The sequence below is a fragment of the Hypanus sabinus genome, chromosome 6, assembly GCF_030144855.1.
Source record: "Hypanus sabinus isolate sHypSab1 chromosome 6, sHypSab1.hap1, whole genome shotgun sequence".
In the NCBI taxonomy this organism is placed as follows: domain Eukaryota; kingdom Metazoa; phylum Chordata; class Chondrichthyes; order Myliobatiformes; family Dasyatidae; genus Hypanus; species Hypanus sabinus.
In genome coordinates this window covers 100,736,982-100,755,486 of record NC_082711.1, presented here as the reverse complement: position 1 = coordinate 100,755,486, position 18,505 = coordinate 100,736,982, and the positions used below count along the sequence as shown (strand labels likewise).

At 41.7% G+C, this 18,505-nt stretch overlaps 1 protein-coding gene across 1 annotated transcript; it reads left to right on the top strand.

Moving 5' to 3' along the window:
- The first annotated feature begins 764 nt into the window (after positions 1-764).
- Positions 765-11,107, top strand: polr1f (RNA polymerase I subunit F). Its single transcript, XM_059971471.1, has 5 exons — positions 765-1,291; positions 5,050-5,124; positions 5,458-5,599; positions 6,276-6,478; positions 9,325-11,107. Exons 1-5 carry the CDS (start codon positions 765-767, stop codon positions 9,725-9,727), a joined length of 1,350 nt encoding a protein of 449 aa, XP_059827454.1. The 3' UTR covers positions 9,728-11,107.
- The last annotated feature ends 7,398 nt before the right edge of the window (positions 11,108-18,505 follow it).

The following is an 18,505-nucleotide window of genomic DNA, read 5'->3' as shown; positions in this document are numbered from 1 at the left end:
ATTGCTCCTTGTAGTTTCCTGATTATATGCTCCCTGTTCCTGCCTCTTTTCCACAAGGCCCCATCATCCACAAACAGTGATCTACCTATATCCACTGGTACCTTTGTGAAGACATCATTGATCATAATGATGAAAAGTAACTGGCTAATCACACTACCCTGAGGTGTGCCATTTCCCACTGTGTACTGTTCTGATAATTCTGATCCAATCCGAACTTGAATTTTTCTACCAAACAAAAAATCTTTAATCCAATTAAAAACTCTCCCCCCAACCCCCATCTTGTGCAGTTTAATTAATAATCCTTCCTTCCAGGTCATATCATAGGCTTTTTCAATGTCAAAAAACACTACAACTACTGATTCTTTATTTGCCTGGGCCTTTCTTATTTCAGTCTCTAACCTTATCACTGAGTCCATGAATCAGATTCTCTCCAGCTCTTTGCCTTTTTCTCTTATTACCTCTCAGATTTTTACTTAATTCCCCCTCCCCTTCCAGTTGGTTTCACTTTATCACCTACCAGCTTGTCCTCCTCTCCCTCCCCCCCATCTTCTTAGTCTTGCATCTCCCCCCCCCCCATGTTCCAGTCCCAAAGAAGGGGGTTCCGAAACTTTGACTGTTTATTAATTTCCATAGATGCTGTGTTCCTCCAGCATTTTGCGTGTGTTGTTTTGGATTTCCAGTATGTGCAGAATTTCTCGTGTTTATATTGTTGTGTGTTGCATCCGTAGATAGCTGAATATTAAGGAAATTCAAGTGCTTTAAGGATGCAGTCAGTGGCTGAGCGTCCACTGAAAATTCTAAAGATGCTCCCACCCTTTGAACGGACACAGCGCTCTCCATTCACCCCTAGTTCGGAGACAGTTTCTGGAACCAAAACTCTCATTCCTTCTCCAATGGGCGGAGCCAACGCTACCCTGCAGCAGCGCCGCCTGCCGAGGCCAACTGGTACCGCAGCAGCGCCGCCTGCCGAGGCCAACTGGTACCGCAGCAGCGCCACCTGCTGGCCGAGCCAGACCGGAAGCCGTTCCGGAGATTTTACGACAACGTGCTGCCTGTTCGGATTTACGGTACCTCTCGGCATGGCTACCTCGGCTGCGGCCGCCTCGCCGTCACTGGCATCTGGAGCTTCGCTTTCCTTCACCGATGCCTGTTCCCTCATCCAGAACCCACACTCCTGCTTGGTGTTGGATACCTGCCGCCGACACCTCGCCCTCTGCCCGCTTTACATGAACCGCAAGCGGAGCGGCATCGAGCGCCAACTCAAAACCGAGCTGTTCCGTTTCGCAGAGAGGTGGGAAGGAAATGGGTGGTCGGGGTGAGGGGGAAGGGGTGGCAGGAGGAGAGGGGGAAGGGGTGGCAGGAGGAGAGGGGGAAGGGGTGGCAGGAGGAGAGGGGGAAGGGGTGGCAGGAGGAGAGGGGGAAGGGGTGGCAGGAGGAGAGGGGGAAGGGGTGGCAGGAGGAGAGGGGGAAGGGGTGGCAGGAGGAGAGGGGGAAGGGGTGGCAGGAGGAGAGGGGGAAGGGGTGGCAGGAGGAGAGGGGGAAGGGGTGGCAGGAGGAGAGGGGGAAGGGGTGGCAGGAGGAGAGGGGAAAGGGGTGGCAGGAGGAGAGGGGGAAGGGGTGGCAGGAGAGGGGGAAGGGGTGGCAGGAGGAGAGGGGAAAGGGGTGGCAGGAGAGGGGGAAGGGGTGGCAGGAGAGGGGGAAGGGGTGGCAGGAGGAGAGGGGGAAGGGGTGGCAGGAGGAGAGGGGAAAGGGGTGGCAGGAGGAGAGGGGGAAGGGGTGGCAGGAGGAGAGGGGAAAGGGGTGGCAGGAGAGGGGGAAGGGGTGGCAGGAGGAGAGGGGGAAGGGGTGGCAGGAGGAGAGGGGGAAGGGGTGGCAGGAGGAGAGGGGGAAGGGGTGGCAGGAGGAGAGGGGGAAGGGGTGGCAGGAGGAGAGGGGGAAGGGGTGGCAGGAGGAGAGGGGGAAGGGGTGGCAGGAGGAGGGGAAGGGGTGAGGGGAAAGGGGTGGCAGGAGGAGGGGGAAGGGGTGAGGAGAAAGGGGTTGCTGGGGGGATGGGTGAGGGGGAAAGGGGTGGCAGGAGGAGAGGGGGAAGGGGTGAGGAGAAAGGGGTTGCTGGGGGGATGGGTGAGGGGGAAAGGGGTGGCAGGAGGAGAGGGGGAAGGGGTGAGGAGAAAGGGGTTGCTGGGGGGATGGGTGAGGGGGAAAGGGGTGGCAGGAGGAGAGGGGGAAGGGGTGAGGAGAAAGGGGTTGCTGGGGGATGGGGTGAGGGGAAAGGGGTGGCTGGGGGGGTGGCAGGAGGAGAAGGGGTGAGGGGAAAGGGGTGGCAGGAGGAGGGGGAAGGGGTGAGGAGAAAGGGGTTGCTGGGGGGATGGGTGAGGGGGAAAGGGGTGGCAGGAGGAGGGGGGAAAGGGGTTGTTGGGGGGATGGGGTGAGGGGAAAGGGTTGCTGGGGGAGAGGGGAAGGGTCTGTAGGACGATTGGTAGGAGAAGAGTTAGGGGGTGTGGAAAGAATCAGTTGTATGGCCCAGAAATGGGCTCTTTTGCCAATCATATCCTTGCTCAACTGTTTTGCCTTTCTGGACCATCCCGTTTGCCATCAGTAGAACCATATCGTTCAATGCCTTGTCTATTCAAGTGTCTGTCTCAAGGCCTCTTAAATATTGTGATTGTTTCTGATTCCACTAATTCCTCAGTCAGCAAACTCCAGATCTCCCACTTTTTTTTCTGTGGGGGTTAGGGTTGCCTTTACAATTTCTGGTTTTAAAGCTGTGCTGTTTTGTTTTTGACACTCTTGCCATGCGGAAAAAACTGAGTACCTATGGCTCTTGTTTTGGCTGTTTCTATCAGGACATCCCTTGGCCTCCTTTGTTCCGGGAAAAATAAAAGCACGCTTTGTCCAACCTTTCACTGGAATTAAAATCCTCAATCCAGGCAATATCCTGGAGAATCTCGAAAAAAATGAATTGAGATAGGGAGAGTGAACTAGGATGAGGATAGGGTGACAGGATATTAGGGTCAAGGTGTGACAAGGAGTTGATGATCTGGTTGATCAGGTGGGGACAGAAATCAGGGATGCAGATTGAGAAGTTTATTGGTGGTATGAATGGGGTGAGGCCAGAACACAGGTATAGTGGGCAGCACCTAGGTACACCACCTGAGTATGGGGCTTGCAGTGTAGTTAGGGTTGGGGTCTGTGGAGTTGGGTGGTCATCCGCATGGCCAGGTGCAAATGCTGTTGTGAGGATCTGGGATTTGAAATTGGCATGTTGGAGTTTTGGTAATCTGAGTGTGGGGCTATAGTTTGGGGTTCATAAGAATACAAGAAATAGGAGCAGGATTAGGCCCTCTGGCCCATTAAGCTTGCTCAGCCATTCAATAAGATTATGGCTGACCTGGCCATGGACTCATCTCCACCTACCTGCCTTTTCCCTATAACCCTTAATTCCCCTACAATGCAAAAATCTATCCAAAATATTCTTAAATCTGCACACTCACCTCTGTCTGGGGAAAGCAGTTCCTCCTCATCTCCGTCCTAAATCTACTCCCCTGAATCTTGAGGTTTTGTCCCCTAGTTCTAGTCTCACCTACCAGTGGAAACAACTTCCTGCCTTTTTCTTATCTATCCTTTCTTATATTTTGTATGTTTCTGTAAGATCTCCTCTCATTCTCCTGAATTCCAATGAGAGCCATCCCAGGCCACTCAGTCTCTCTTCGGGGTCTGAACCTCCTCTGCACCGCCTGTTCTGACCACAGCATCCTCCCTGTTAGTTCTAGTTGCCTGTGTTTGGACCATAACTCTCCAAGCCCTTCCCTTCTATGCCCCTATCCAAATGTCTCTGAAATGTTGCAGTTATTTCCACTTTGACCTCCTCTTTTAACTGCCCTCTTTTTTAAAATGTTACCCCCTCAGACAAATCTTTTCCTATAACTCAGATTGTCAAGTCCACGCAGCATCCCCAAAAATCTCTTCTGCACCTTCTCCAGTTTGCCACTGTCTTTCCTATAAGCATGACCAAAACTGTATGTTTCTTGACGTGTGTTTTGTATAACTGCAGCCTGATGCCCTTACTGATGAAGGTCAGCATGCTAAATAGCTCCTTTGCTACCCAGTCTCCTTAAACAGGCTGCTTTCCTGGGTCCCTATCGTTAGCGTCCTGTCAATATAGGTCCAACACTGTTTGTGGCATCTTGTCATCTGTTCCATTCTTTGCTTTACCAAATAGACTCCAGTTTGGAAGCTCTGCGTTGATAATGGTACTTGAGGGCTTTATGAAATCACTAAGTGGGGGTTCATTGCTCTGTATCTTGATCAGCTGTTGCTTTTCCATTTAATTTTATTTATTCAAATCTGGACCTGTCTCCGGTAATTGTAGGTGCAAAATCCAGACACAAAATGGCCAAATGATGCAAAACATACTAAAATTGGTACATAATGTTAATTAGAAGGCAGGACCATTGTCTTGGGCTAAAGTCCCATGCATTTGTGCAATTTCTGATCTTTTCTGAACCTTGAATAAAGATAGAAGAATACAGCACAGGAACAGACCCTTCGGCCCACACTGCTGTGCCGAACCAGTTAAAGAGTAATCAAAAACCCCAAAAAACAAATACCTCCTACCTACACAATCCCTCCATCCTTCTCATATTGATGTGCCCCATAGAGCAACTGCAAGCAGAGAAAAATAAAATGAATTGATGGCATGATTTTATCATTCATAGCTTTGATTAACTGGTGATTAGATCTGGCTTTGTAGATGAGGTGCCAAACAATTGTTTCCATTCCATATCAAGTTAATTGCACATAGCAGAAAACATCAGGGGTACACATACTCCTGCTTGAGAGGGGAGTCAATTCTGCTAATTAAAGCCAATTTATAGGTTTTACAGATTCATCTGCAGTGGCTCTTCCTCATCCCATGAAGGGAGCATGCGCTGCACTTGCCTGGGAATCAGGACTGCCCCTTGGGAGGGAAAAACATGTTTTATTTGGTGGGGGGGTGGGGAGAAAAATTTGCAATGGCGACAACATCATGACCTGTGGTTACTTCCACAGATCCCACCAGTGCTGTTCCTTTGTCCCAGAAGATGTATCTGATGACCCAGCTAAAACTGGTGAAACTCATACTGGGTAAGCTGAGGGCAAGTTTAAACTGAGACTGATCTTCTATTTAATCTTTTCAAGTTCAGGCTGGTTGAGCATTATCATTGAAGAAAAAATAGTTCATAGTCTAAAGTGCTGCATCTTCACTTCATTTCTTATGATTTACTATAACAGGCATGTAAAATGCTTCCAGCAGCATCTTGAGATTTTTTTATACGATAAGGTGCTGCTTGTTCAGATTGAAGTACAGTTTTTATTCAATCTTCTTTTAGGAACATCTAAATTCTTGCTGTTGTTTATTAAAATCTTCCTAGCAAATTCTACTGGAATAATTTTGTAACCTCCAGCACTTTCTTTTAGTCTGCAGGGTGTCCCAGTTGCATACAACAAGATCAGATTAATTGGTGAGTTAGGTGACATCTTTGATGACCAAGGATATATACATATCAACATTGAAGCTGACTTTGTTATCTTCAGGCCCAACATTGGACAAAAGCTGGTGGTAAGTTCTAGTGTATTGAGAAAGGCTTTAGAAGGGAATATGCAGAGAAGGAGAAGAAGAATGTTAGAAATGGACAAATGTGTAGGTCTTGAGAAAGTAGATGTTACGAATAGAGTGGAAAATTAGTTAATGCTGAGGAAGTCACGAGGATATGATAGGAGGTTTTAGCTACCGAAAGGCTGTAGCTGGCATTGTTCTCATGGTACAAATAAGTTTATGTCATTGGATGCTCAGCCTGGGGTTGAAAACATGTGAGTGTTGTGAATGTTCTTGTTTTATCTGAGAGATTAGGTGGGGAACAGTGGAATTGGTGGCAGTGTTATGGAGTTTGCAGTAGGGTCCAAGGGAAGTTTTGTAAGTGGGAATTGGAATTAATCTGTGAATGAATTTTGATCTAGTTTGTCAATGCGAATGCACATGTCTTGGAATAGTCTGAAGCAAAACAGAAAAAAACACATGATACATTGCTGTGTGATAGGGGAAACCACCCCTTTTCACCAGATAGGGCTAGACTAGTAATGTTTCAGAAGCTGCTTAAAGTCACACACCATTTCACTTATCCCTGTATATTGGGGTTTGCAGCACATTAATCTGATTTTTGAATTTCAAGATAAGGTATTGTAGTTGTCATCTGTAAACAGCAACAAAGGATTAATTGTCCATTAAACTTTTGCAGGGCGCGGTGAATAAAGTTGCTCCAAGTCATATTGGTTGCCTGGTGCATGGGTGTTTTAATGCTTCCATTCCCAAGCCACATCAAGCAAATGGAGTCTGGCCAGGCTTTGAAGTAACAGTAGGAGATACTCTGGAGTTTGAAGTTGTACAGCTGGATGCTGATGCTGCTGGCGTACTGTGCATTCGAGGGCAGTTGGATAAAAGGTAACTGCCTGGAAAAATGGGCAAATGGCAACTTTGCAATAATCTAAATTTTGACTGAGATTCAATCTAAAATAAGGATCTTTGAACTTGGGTTAATCACTGAGTTTGAAAGTTCCTTGCGTGAAATCTTAGTTGGCTTACTTTTCTTTTCAGTGGTATTTATATAATATGGAAACAAGTCCTTCAGTTAAACATCCATGCCAACTAGCCTTCTGAGCTAGTCCCATTTGCTTTCTTTGGTTGTATCCTTCTAAGTCTTTCCTATCCATGAATCTTCCCAGGTGACTTTTAAACATTATAATTGTACACGTGTCTACCACTTCCTTTGACAGCTTGTTCCATCTACTGACCACCTACTATGTGAGGAAAAACCTATCCATAAGGTCTCCCGCTTGGGTTCTAGTTTTAGACTCCCCTATCCTGGGAAATAGACTGTCCATCCTCCTTATCTTGTTATAAACCTCTGTCATCGCCCCTCAGCCTCCATGCAGGGGAAAGAGTCCCAGCCTGTCTAGACTTTCTTCAAGTCCTCTAGTTCCAGCAACACTTTTGTGAACCTTTTGATAAACCTTCTAGATAAACCACATGCTTCCTGTAGTATGACAAACAGAATTGCACACGCTGTTCTGGGTTAGTTCTCACTGAAGTCTTATACAGCTGTAACATGATGTTCCCACTCCTGCATTCGGTCCCCTTTCTGATAAAAAGGTCCCCTTTTTGTGCCATGTGCCTTCTTCACTACCTATCTAAGTGTGTTGCCTCTTTCAAGTAACTGAATTTGTTGTCTCTGTTCAACAACAGGGCCCAACCATTCGCAGTGTACGTCTGTCCTCATCTAACTTCCCAAAATCCAGAATTTTGCACTTGCCCGAATTAAATTCCATCCGCTGTTCCTTGGCCCAGTTTTTCATGGACTTAGTTCCTTAGAAAATCGTACTGTCCACTACACCACCAATTTTGATGTCATCCACAACTCATGCCATTCACATTCTTATTCAAATTGTTAATGTATTTGACAAACAACAGAGCACCTGGCAATCTGAAAAATGAACTTCCAGTACCCTTCTCTGACTGCTAATATCAGGCCAATTCAGTCTCCAATGGTGTAGCTTGCCCTGTATCCTCACTTTTCCAGGCCAGTTTACCATGTGGAACCTTATTAACAGTATGTAGGAAACGTCTACAGCTCTTCTGACGTCAATCTTCTTGGTCACCATGTTCTTTTTAAAAAAAACTGCTGACTATCTCTAATCAGTCCTTGCCTTTTTAAATGCTGGTAGATCCTGTACCTCAGAATCTCTTTCAGTAACTTCCCACCACTGATGTTGCACTCACCAGATGTCCTTCCACCCTTCAGTGAATAAAGGTGCAACATTAATCTTCATCCAGTCTTCCAGTACCTCGCCCACGGCTATTGAAGACACAGCTGTCTCTGCTGGAGGCCCCACAGTTTTACCCCCGATCTTTCCACAATCCATTATGATAAAGGGCAGGCCACAAGGATTTGTACACCTTAATATTCTGTATGACTGCCAGCATCTGAGAGTAAAACTGTTTGGATGATAATTAGCAAGATTAATTTTGTTTTCTTTGTGAATAGGATGTACCTGGGCATTTTTCCCACATTGGTGGGTAAATGTCTGTGTCATGACTGTTTTGGAACAGCATGGCTGAGGTACAGTTAGTTCTGGAGTGCAGCTAGCCAAACTACAAATGGAAAAGGAGGTCAGTTGTCTTTGAATAAATGCCTGGTTAGGTTAGCCTTCTCTCTTAAGTTCTGAATAAATGTTTGGCGATATTTTGAGTACATATCAAAATATGTACTCAATTAGTGGTTGCACAGGTAAGTGCAACAGTCATGTTGAATTAATTGGGGGCGTCACGGTAGCGTAGCAGTTAGCACGACACTGTTACAGCTTGGAGTTCAATTCCAGTGTCCTCTTAAAGTTTGTACGTTCTTCCAACGTGCTGTGGTTTCCTCCCACAGTTCACTTACCTACTGCTGTAGTAAGTTCATTTGGTGATTGTAAATTGTCATGTGATTAGGTTAGGGTTAAATAGGCAGGTTGCTGGGTGGTGTGGCTCGTCGGGCCCCAAGGGCCTGCTCCATGCTGTATCTAAATAAAATAAATAACTTTTCTGCTCACACTGAGATTGTGATTATAAAAACATTTATGATATACCTTATTACCCAAAGTAATAAAGCTGCGATGAATAGAAACGTATTACAGTTGTTAATGACTGGCGAGATTCGGTGACCAGAGTTAGTGGTGTAGTAGTTTTGGTGTAAAACACATCTTCAGGAGAAGACAAATTCAGATTCCAGAATGAATATTTGAGGAATTTAATTCCAGTTTAGAAAAACAAATTATATGTAAATATTGATCATTAAAAATTGATCCATACTTTTGCCAAAAAAAAACTCGGCGGGTTCTTTAAATCCAAGTGCATTGAGGCTTAACCACCCTGAAGTAATGGTGAACTATTGTCTGGAACTTCAAGAGCAAGTCTATCCCACCACTTTCTCAGCTGAATGCTAACAAACATAATGCAACATTCGGAATGGATTCAATCTTACTCTTTTGAATTTGTTGGTGCCTCCCTTGGTTACCACTTTAACCATATGGATATCATTACTGCTGATGGAAAGTATTAGGCATACATTCAGACTATCGAACATCTGCGTCAGTGAATCGAGTGCTAGTTATGGAACACAGGCAATAAGACTTCAAAAACTTGGATGAGTGTTCATATTGTCATATAACTGACTTGTGATCAAAAACTTAAAAATGTTGGCCTCTGTCTGTTTAATTTATACTTAAGTGATTTGTTGCTTTAAATCCTAGTGTGCAGGCACCATATGGTGCAGATTTTGAAGAACTGCGGGAAGAGGGCTTTGTTGAGCAAGATGGTGGTAAAGGTGGGAAGAAAAAGAAGAAAAAGAAAAAATGGAAGGATGAAGAATGTGAAGAGACAGCTAAGCAGACTGTGAGCTGCACAGAGTCGGATAAGAGTCTTACCAAAAATGAAATGGAAAATGTTGAAGAGATTTTAGACAGTAAATCCAAAAAGAGAAAGCAAAGGACTGAGGAACCAAATACAGACACAGAAATCCATGAAGGCGATGCCAGTGATTGTCATGAATATAGCAAACCAATTAAAAAGAAAAGAAAATTTTCTGTGAGTGAATTAGATACCACCAATTGTGCACAAGAATTAAAATGCAAAAAAAGAAGAAAACATGATTAGAAAAACTATTATCTATAAAATGCCTGAGTAAACCACTGCAGAGATACTTCCCGCCTTAATAAAAATGTTGGAAGGAAGGTGATTTTATTCTGAAGAAAAAGGAGTTTTGATGGAACACTGTTTATGTAGTCGTATAACATAATTTGCAACTTTTTATTTGATTTGCAGTTGCATATTTGCCTTTCTTGTATATTTGTCAACATTTGCAAGGGCTTATATCACTTGAGTATTACATCTGCTTGCTATTACAAAAGCTGACTGCTGTGATTCTGAAATAAGACAATGTTGGAAATATTTTCTGCAGCATCTGTGCAGAGAAATGTGATTTAATCTTTTAACAGTGATCTTGCATCAAATTGGGTTTCATAATTTCAAACAAGTGAAACCCAATTTATTTATAAATTGATTGGAACTATGCCTTGTTGGTAATTGAATAAATCTTCATATTTTCATGCAGTTTAGTGACATTCACATAATAAAATCAAAGATTGCTGTAAACAATTGGCAGGCCAGGCAGCATCTATGGAACTTCAGTTCTGATTGATTCTTTGACCTTCTTTGACTCTGCTTCTCTACACAGATACAGTCTAATTCTGACTTAGTTTTTATTTCAGATTTCCAGCAGTTTGATGTTCACTGATTGTTATACTGTTCACTTGTACAAGGTTAAAAATGCTATGCTGAAGCAGATTGATTGCCCTTTGTAATATTTTTACTGCAGTAATTTTTTCTCTTACAAATAAAAGAACACTTAGTTTTGACTGCCAGTTTAAAGTCAAGTATTAAGAAAACAGTATATTAGTTTACAACTGGAGTGAAGTTCTAAAAGTACCTCATTGTAGCCTTACATTATCTCTATTTATGATCTGTAAAACAAGTAATTTATCATCCGTATTTTAAAGCTTCCCCTTTAAAAATAGTTTGAGGTGGCTTCTGTTTGTTGACATATTATCCAATAGTTTTGACCATTCTGAGCCTCATATTATTGCACATAATATTTAATTAATCTGTTTAATTATCTTGTTTTTCTCCAGCATCCCACTATTCATGGGATATCTTTTTAACCTTTGTCTTTGCAGTGAGCAAAGGAATCTTCATTACACCTCTAATCACTTTTACGTGAGAATTATTTCTCTTCTCTATTTTTAAAGTCCTTTTAAACACTTGGTTGAAATTATGTGTTGTTATTTGCTCTATTTATATATGCTCTTTCATGTTTAGTGAAATCATTGAGTTATGTACATTGTGGCCTGTCCTCATTTGCTGTTGATTGCATCCATATGTTCCGAGATTTTAAGACAAGACAAACAGAACTTGCTGCAATGTTGCTCATAGTTGAATACATTGGACTGAATATATTGAATACAAAGAATGGAGGAATATGGGTCATGTAAAAGCAAATTTGTCTAAATTAATTTCGCACCTGATTGGCACAGACATCGTGGCTGAAAGGCCTACTCCTGTACTGTTCTATATTCTGTGTTGTTAATTGTAGGGAAAAATTACAGCAATTGGAATGACCAATGCAAGAGTGAATTAAAGATTCAAGATTGTTAATTGTCATTTACAGTATACAAACGTAAAGGAGAATATGTAATCATTACTCAGATCCAATGCAGGACAACAAAATAATTAAGATTTAAAATAACACCATAATAAAAACACAATAAGTATAAATGCATAACAGTTTATACATAACAGTATGTCCATTAAGTGATGCTATTTTGCTGAGACTCATCACTAAGCTATATGCAGAATCATTTCATTTTTCAGAGCTGTATACATGATGAAGTAACTAACTAAATCCCGGGTATTTTTAACATGACTTGGATTTTTTTTCTAAAGTGTTCAAAGTAGGTGACCTGGTTTAGTTAAATATTTAAAATTAATGAAAATCAAAACTGAAACTGCTCTGCCTACTGAGTGCAGTATTTTGGGCTTTTATTTCAGTGGAATGTTGTTGCCTTAGACTATGGCAATTATTCTATAGTGCTTAATGAAATTAGGCAAGATATTTGAGGAACTGACAATCAGGTGGTTGCCAACAGACATAATGGAGACAAATATGATACCCATAATTTAAGGAGTGTCAGTATCAGTAAGTATATGTTAGTAACAAGATCCTTGAATCCACTATAAAGTAATGGAAAATTGAAAATCTTTTGAGAATTGTATGTAGATGGAGAGGAGGGAAACACGGAATGAGGAAATCTTAAAAAAAAGGTGATTTGCATCAAGTACAAAGCCAAGGCAGATTTATTCTAGTACACAACCCATGATCCTTAAATTGATGAAACAATATATAAGCTTTCAGTACTGAAATATCTGCTAATCCATTAAATCCTGACTTTTGTATGTAGATGGGTCCTGCTTATCCTGGGAAATTTGAGACATAGGGAAGGTGTTTTATTGGTCCAAAAATGATTGCCAGGAGCAGTTATAACTGAATGTCTGTTGGGGTAAAATTGGGGGTGGTGGGGTGGAAGGAGTAACAGGTTTACATAATCTACAACTTTATGGAAGTTTGGACAAAAGTTGTAATAGCTGTCTATATGGCATGATAATATTTCTATCAATAGTTTAGTTCTGCTCTGTTGGTGGTTGTAGTGTTGGCTGCAATAATTTCGGGAAGTAACAGTCTTCTGCCTGAGGTGTATTGCCCCTCTACAGATTAGCAACTGCTAATGGTGATTGTGTTGTACTTTTTATGAGGGAGAGGTAAGTGCATTAGTGAAATTTGCATGACGTTTGATAAGCTAGTTATCTTAAAATGGTGGCAGATTTAGGTCAAAAGTTTGTAATGATAAAAATTGGATGAGCAGTACTAAAGCATAATGTTTGGAGGCAAGTGATTAATTAGGGTGTGACTTACAAAATTGGGTTGAACATACAGCCACAGATTATCACAGTTGCTCCAGCTGTACATAGTCAATGGGTAAATAAGGAGGCAACTTAGAGTCAGCATCAGACGAACTGACAGGTTTGTTACACATCATGATTCTCCTTTCCATATGATATGGAATCTTGGGTGTTTGAACCAATACTTTTGCAGTGCCTAAGAAGCTACTTGCTTGTAGTGAATTTATTGAGTCTCCTGCACCCTTTCTGTCCAACATTGGCTCTTTACTTCCTGGATTTTCTGTGAGACACTATCCGTGGTGTCCCTGACACCAGAAGAATTGGTTCATCTCCTTTTGGGATGCGGATCAGGCTAGAGGTTCTCCTTGACTCATCTGAAGCTTCCGGGTTTAGGATGGATGCACTGAGCTTCAGTCCTATGGTGAACCAAAAGGACATAATCACATTTTGTAGGTGAAGATGCTGAATTAGCTCCATCATGGTGGGGCTCACTGTGTAAAGTTACCACTGTCCCTGCTTCGTTCCTCCAGAACTTTACTGTGCAAAGTAAATTTACTGTTAATATATATGATACAGTATACATTAATATTTATTTTCCTGCTGGTATTTGGAGACAACTGGAGATAAGTTTCTGCAGTACAGGTATTAATGCTCACAACAAGCACACAGTTCATGGGAACCTAGAATTAAAATAGGTATTGAAGTAATTTTTACTTTTTGCCACATGGTGGAGCAATAGTTCTGAAAAAAGATGCAACAGCTTTAACTTGTGCTTAGTCACTCCCTTTCTCTAGTAGGCTACTGATTATGCATTTGGATAAATGAAGATTTGGATTTAATGATGATCTCCAACTTATTGGTGAAAAAACCTGTGCAGCTGGAGAAACATTTATTTATGCTATTGAATATGTTCTTAAATGGTTTGAAATATATATTGCAAAATTATAGAAAGTGGATTCCTTGCACCCATTTCAAGCCACAAAACAGCAGCTAGACCTGTAGTGGTTGTACTTCGTTCATTTTTTTTGGGGGGAGGGGCTTGGAAGTAGCCTAGACAGTGATTGTATCACTAAATAAGTACTTTGATGTTACATAGAGTAAGCGACACCAAGACCAATGAACTCAACTACAAATTTCTGAGCTCACTGACTGATTTGGGGTGCTGTGTTTAATGTTTCTGGTACAGAAGACTTCACTTCTGGTCGTGATGAAGATCTTGAGCCTGAAATGTTAACCTTATCTCTTCCCCACAGGTGCTGCCTGACCCAGTGAGGCTTTTCTGCATTTTCTGCTTTTAATTCACATTAAACGCTTACAAGAACCCACATAATTACATGTAATTATTGTTAAAGTGGTACCAGTCAATAAAACATACGACACAGTATAGCCAAAAGCAGATAAATAACCTGGTAAAATGGATTAATATTGTTATGTGTATTGAGGTACATTGAGGGAGTACAAATTGCAGAATAAAGTTATAGAAAAAGTGCAGTGTAGGTAATCAATAAGGTGCAAGACCATTGCAAGGTAGGCTGCGAAGACAATCCAACTTATAATACTAATGGAGCCATTCAATTGTCTTATGAAAGCAGGATAGAAGCTGTACTTCCAGGCTTCTGATTCTAATGCCCAATGGGAGGGCAGAGAAAAGAGAATGTCTGGGGTGGGAAGGATCTTTGATTGGGTTGGCTGTGTAACCGAGGCTGGCAGCCTACTACCTGTTGGGAAATTCGTGGTTGATTGAATTATAATTCAATTGCAATGGTAGCGTGGTTAGTGTGATGCTATTCCGGAGTTTGGGATTCAATTCTGGCACCATTCTGTAAGGAGTCTCTGTGGAATGTGTGGGTTTTCACTGAGTGCTCCAGTTTCCTCCCACAGTCCAAAGATGTAATGTCTATAATATTTGGTTGTAAATTTCCCTGATCAGGTTAGGTTTAATTGGGGTTGTGGAGTTGCTGGGATGGTGTGAGTTGAAGGTCCAAAGGGCCTCATCCATGCAGTATTGCTAAATAAACACAAAAACACAACTGTAGATGCTGTGGATCAAAGAATACATACACAGCGCTGGAAGAACTCAGCAGGTAGGACAGCATCTGTGAGAAAAGAGTAGCCAATGTTTCGGGCCGAGACCGTTCATCAGGATTGGGGGGGGGGGGGGGAAGAGAGGGCCGAAGCCCAGTAATAGAGATAGGGGAGGGGGTAGGGCCTAGAGGCACCGGCTGGAAAACCAGTCTGGTGGCATGACACCTCATCTACCGTCTGGGTAGGCTCCAGCCTGGTGGTATGAACATTGAATTCTTCAATTTCCGTTAATTCCCTCCCCCTCCCCCTTTCCCTATCCCAGGTCCCTCTCTCCCCTTTCAACTCTCTGCTTCTTTATCTCTACAGTTTTTTCTTGCTTATCCCCTCCCCCTCCCTCTTTTATCTTTCCTCTGATTGGTTTTCCACCTGGTGCCTCTTCCAGCGCTGTGTACGTATTCTTTGCTAAATAATCAGTTATGGAAGATTGAAGAAAGAGAAAGGGAATACAGTCGATCAGGGCTTGTATAAAATTATCAGGATGTTAGGGTCCAGGAAGACCAGTGATCAATGGGAATTCAGGAACCATTATTGGGCTTTGGGCAGATGGAGAGGTGAGCAGTGATCATAGTGATGTTCAGATGGACCTGGAATGATACGGAAAGTTTTTAAGGTGAGGTGGGTGGAGAGTTGGAAATAAGAGTTAATAAGGCTGTTGGGGTTAGCAGGACATACACCTGCTTTTTGTTATAATTGGGAAGAACAGTTTCTTGCTGTATCCAACCTTTCTTGTTTCCTTTTACCTGATTGATTTGCCAAGGCTTGGAAAGTCTGCAATAGCACAGAAATACTATTAAAGATAATACCTTTGCCCCCTTAACAGATTTCAGCCAGAAACTCAACTCCTGAAGTTACCCATTCCCCTTCCACATCTGTCAGAGCAAGGAGGGGATGGGCATTTCAGATTTTTAATATTTTCACTTCTTACCCATCATTAATCAAGCCAACACATACAAAATGCCAGAGGAACTAAGCAGGCCTGGACAACACACACAAAATGTTGAAGGAACTAAGCAAGGCCGAAACCCTTCGGCAGGACATTAATCAATCTATTTATTTGGTTCAAACTACCTTCCCCCTTTTTCCCCTTCCACCACCAGCTCCCAACCAGTCTATAGCAAAGATTACTGTGTATTGAAGATTGCATGCCATCAGGAAGGTTTGAGATAATCACATTTCCAAAGGCAACCACACATTCTTTGAATATGCAACTCTACAAAATGTAAAACAGCACCATTTTGCTCGTTATTTTTATTGCAACTTTAATTGCAAGGATTACATTTGAACTTAGAATCAGTTTGATTGTGCAGATACCTGCAGGGCAGAGGGATAACCAGCCCTGAGAAGAGCTGGTGGAACAGTGGGGACTGTTTGATGGAGTTGTGGTGAGAGGTGTTGGGACATTTGCAAATCAAAGATGCTTTCTGCTCTATACTTCAGAGACAGAATGTTTGCAGTTGAAGGAAATGGATTATATTGGCTTGTATTAGTGAATTACAATTGGCTGTGCAGTTAGTTTATATTGTATGAAACAACACTCCAAGCTCAGCAAATGTTCCTAAGGTATTTAAGCTACCCGGTAAAATCTCACAAATGGGGATAGCAGCCAAAGCTCTATTAAATCATCATTTATAATCTTTTCCACTGTGAGCCTTATTCCTTAGAGCTGATGTAATTAATCGGAGGATGCACCATGGATTTGAACTCTTTCTCGTGCAAAGAATTCATTTGTAAAATCTCAGGAACATGTGTATGTTTATGATTTTATGATAACATTCAAAATTCATGCAAGTTTCATCATTTAGCTACAAGGGCTTAGTTTCTAATGTAAAAGACTGTGGATTTCTCATTAAGTTCAGGACCTTGTGTCTTCCAATAAGAATATTTCATCTTGACTGACATATAAGCAAACGTCTGCGGCTAAACTACAGGTCATGTTCCACTGATTTCAAGATTATTTAATGTCATATCCCGTACACAAGTTTTTAAGGAGAGCAAAACAATTGTTACTCCAGATCTGATGCAGCTTATAAAAAAACACAATAAGATAAAAGATCACAATAATAACAAAAACCCAAAATAAATATAAATAGCTATATATATAGATTGATTGTATGTGCATAAAAGACACTAGTCCAGACACATAATGTGACTGACAGGAAGTGATAAAACAGTGGTGGTGGTGAGGCATGTGTAGGGTTAGGTTAGTGGGCAGAGTATTGATCAGCCTTATTGCTTGTGGAATGTAACTTTTTTTGAGTCTGGTGGTCCTGGCAAATGTTGTTGAACAGAAGGAATTAGGGGTACAAGTACATAATTCCTTGAAATTGGTGATAGTGATGTGTGCAGTTCTCTTCACTATTATTATAGAAGAACAGAAGGTTGAGTTTATCAAAATTTAAAGGGATGTAATTTAACAGTGGTCACAAGAACAGTCTCACAAGGTGGCAACCTCCATTCCTTGGAATACATGACAAGAAAACAGATACCATGAAGTACAAATATAGTTTATTGGTTAATCGGGGCAGCCGTTTATTTGGGACAACTCTTAAAGAACAAAAACTAAATTGAGAGAATAGCCAGGATTCCCTTTGCTTATTTGGGACAATATGCCATTTAATTAGACAGCACACCGTTGCTGAACAGTTTCTAACTAAAGAGTCAGTTGCATGCACTTGAGTGGCTGAAGACACCGCACGGCACATAGAAAACAATCTGTTTTTAAATAGCATCAGTTGTGTGTGCTCGTGTCAAAAAAGCAGTGATTTTTGTCTCTGATAGTTGCCGAGAAATAAACAGTAAGACAAGACAGAACTGTTTTGCACACTGCAGTTTCAATCATTCAGGCTTGGATTTGCCAGAAACTAGTTAAGAAGTTAGGATTTATGAAGCTATTGATAATGATATTGAACAGTACAATGAAAATGAAGATTTGGTGGATGTAATTGTCTAAAGCATTGTATGAAGGGAGTCCACTACACTGAACAGCAAACTGTTTCAGAAGTGTTACTTCCTCAGAATTTCTTTTTTGTTTATGGATCACTTGAAGTTGAACACAAATATAAATTCAGACTACTTGTACCATGTAGGAATTTGGAGAAACAAGAAATTAACTTTTAATGAATATAATGCATTTAATTGCAATAGGTCAACTGAGCTGAAAATGTGCTGTTGATGATTTTCGCTTACACTCAGTGACTGAGGCCTCTCGCTTAGGTGTCCAACAGTAATCAGCCAACATTGATGGATTCCAGTTGCCCTGATACCGTTCTTCTATGACTGGTGAAAGCTCTCACCAGGCTCGTCACTGACAGCACCAAGATTTGCAGGGAAGAAGTCTAAATGGGAATGCAGAAAGTGAATCTTGAGTGACATGTTGCACTTCATGGTTTTGTATGCTTGAAACATATTGTCAACCAGCTGCATGTAGTTTGATGCTCTGTAGTTGCGAAGGAACATTCCAACAAAATACTTGAATGTCTTCCATGCGATTTTCTCTGGTTCCACAAGAAGTTCTTTGAATTGTCTGTCACTGATGAACTGTTTGAATTGTGGACCAACAAAAACGCTTTTCTTAATCTTGGCATCAGTTATTCTGATTTTAATTATGAATTGAAATAACAAATGTAGGTGATTTCAAAAAATATTGTGTGATATGGAAGTTTCATGGTGATTTTCGTGATCAGCAGTCCAAAATCCATAAGATACACCCAAAAATACCCAGGAAACAAAATCTTTGTTGTCCAGAGTTATCTGCACTGATTTTGTACTGATTTTGTTTATTCACAGACAATCAAAACAATGCAGCAAGTAAATTCCAGCATCTGCAGATTTTCT

Bases quoted from the DNA above. Each gene is read 5' to 3' on its own strand.
- polr1f (XM_059971471.1), top strand. From the start codon at position 765: ATGCAGTCAGTGGCTGAGCGTCCACTGAAAATTCTAAAGATGCTCCCA. The intron at 1,292-5,049 runs GTGGGAAGGAAA...TTACTTCCACAG, and splicing joins CTGTTCCGTTTCGCAGAGAG to ATCCCACCAGTGCTGTTCCT. The intron at 6,479-9,324 runs GTAACTGCCTGG...TTTAAATCCTAG, and splicing joins CGAGGGCAGTTGGATAAAAG to TGTGCAGGCACCATATGGTG.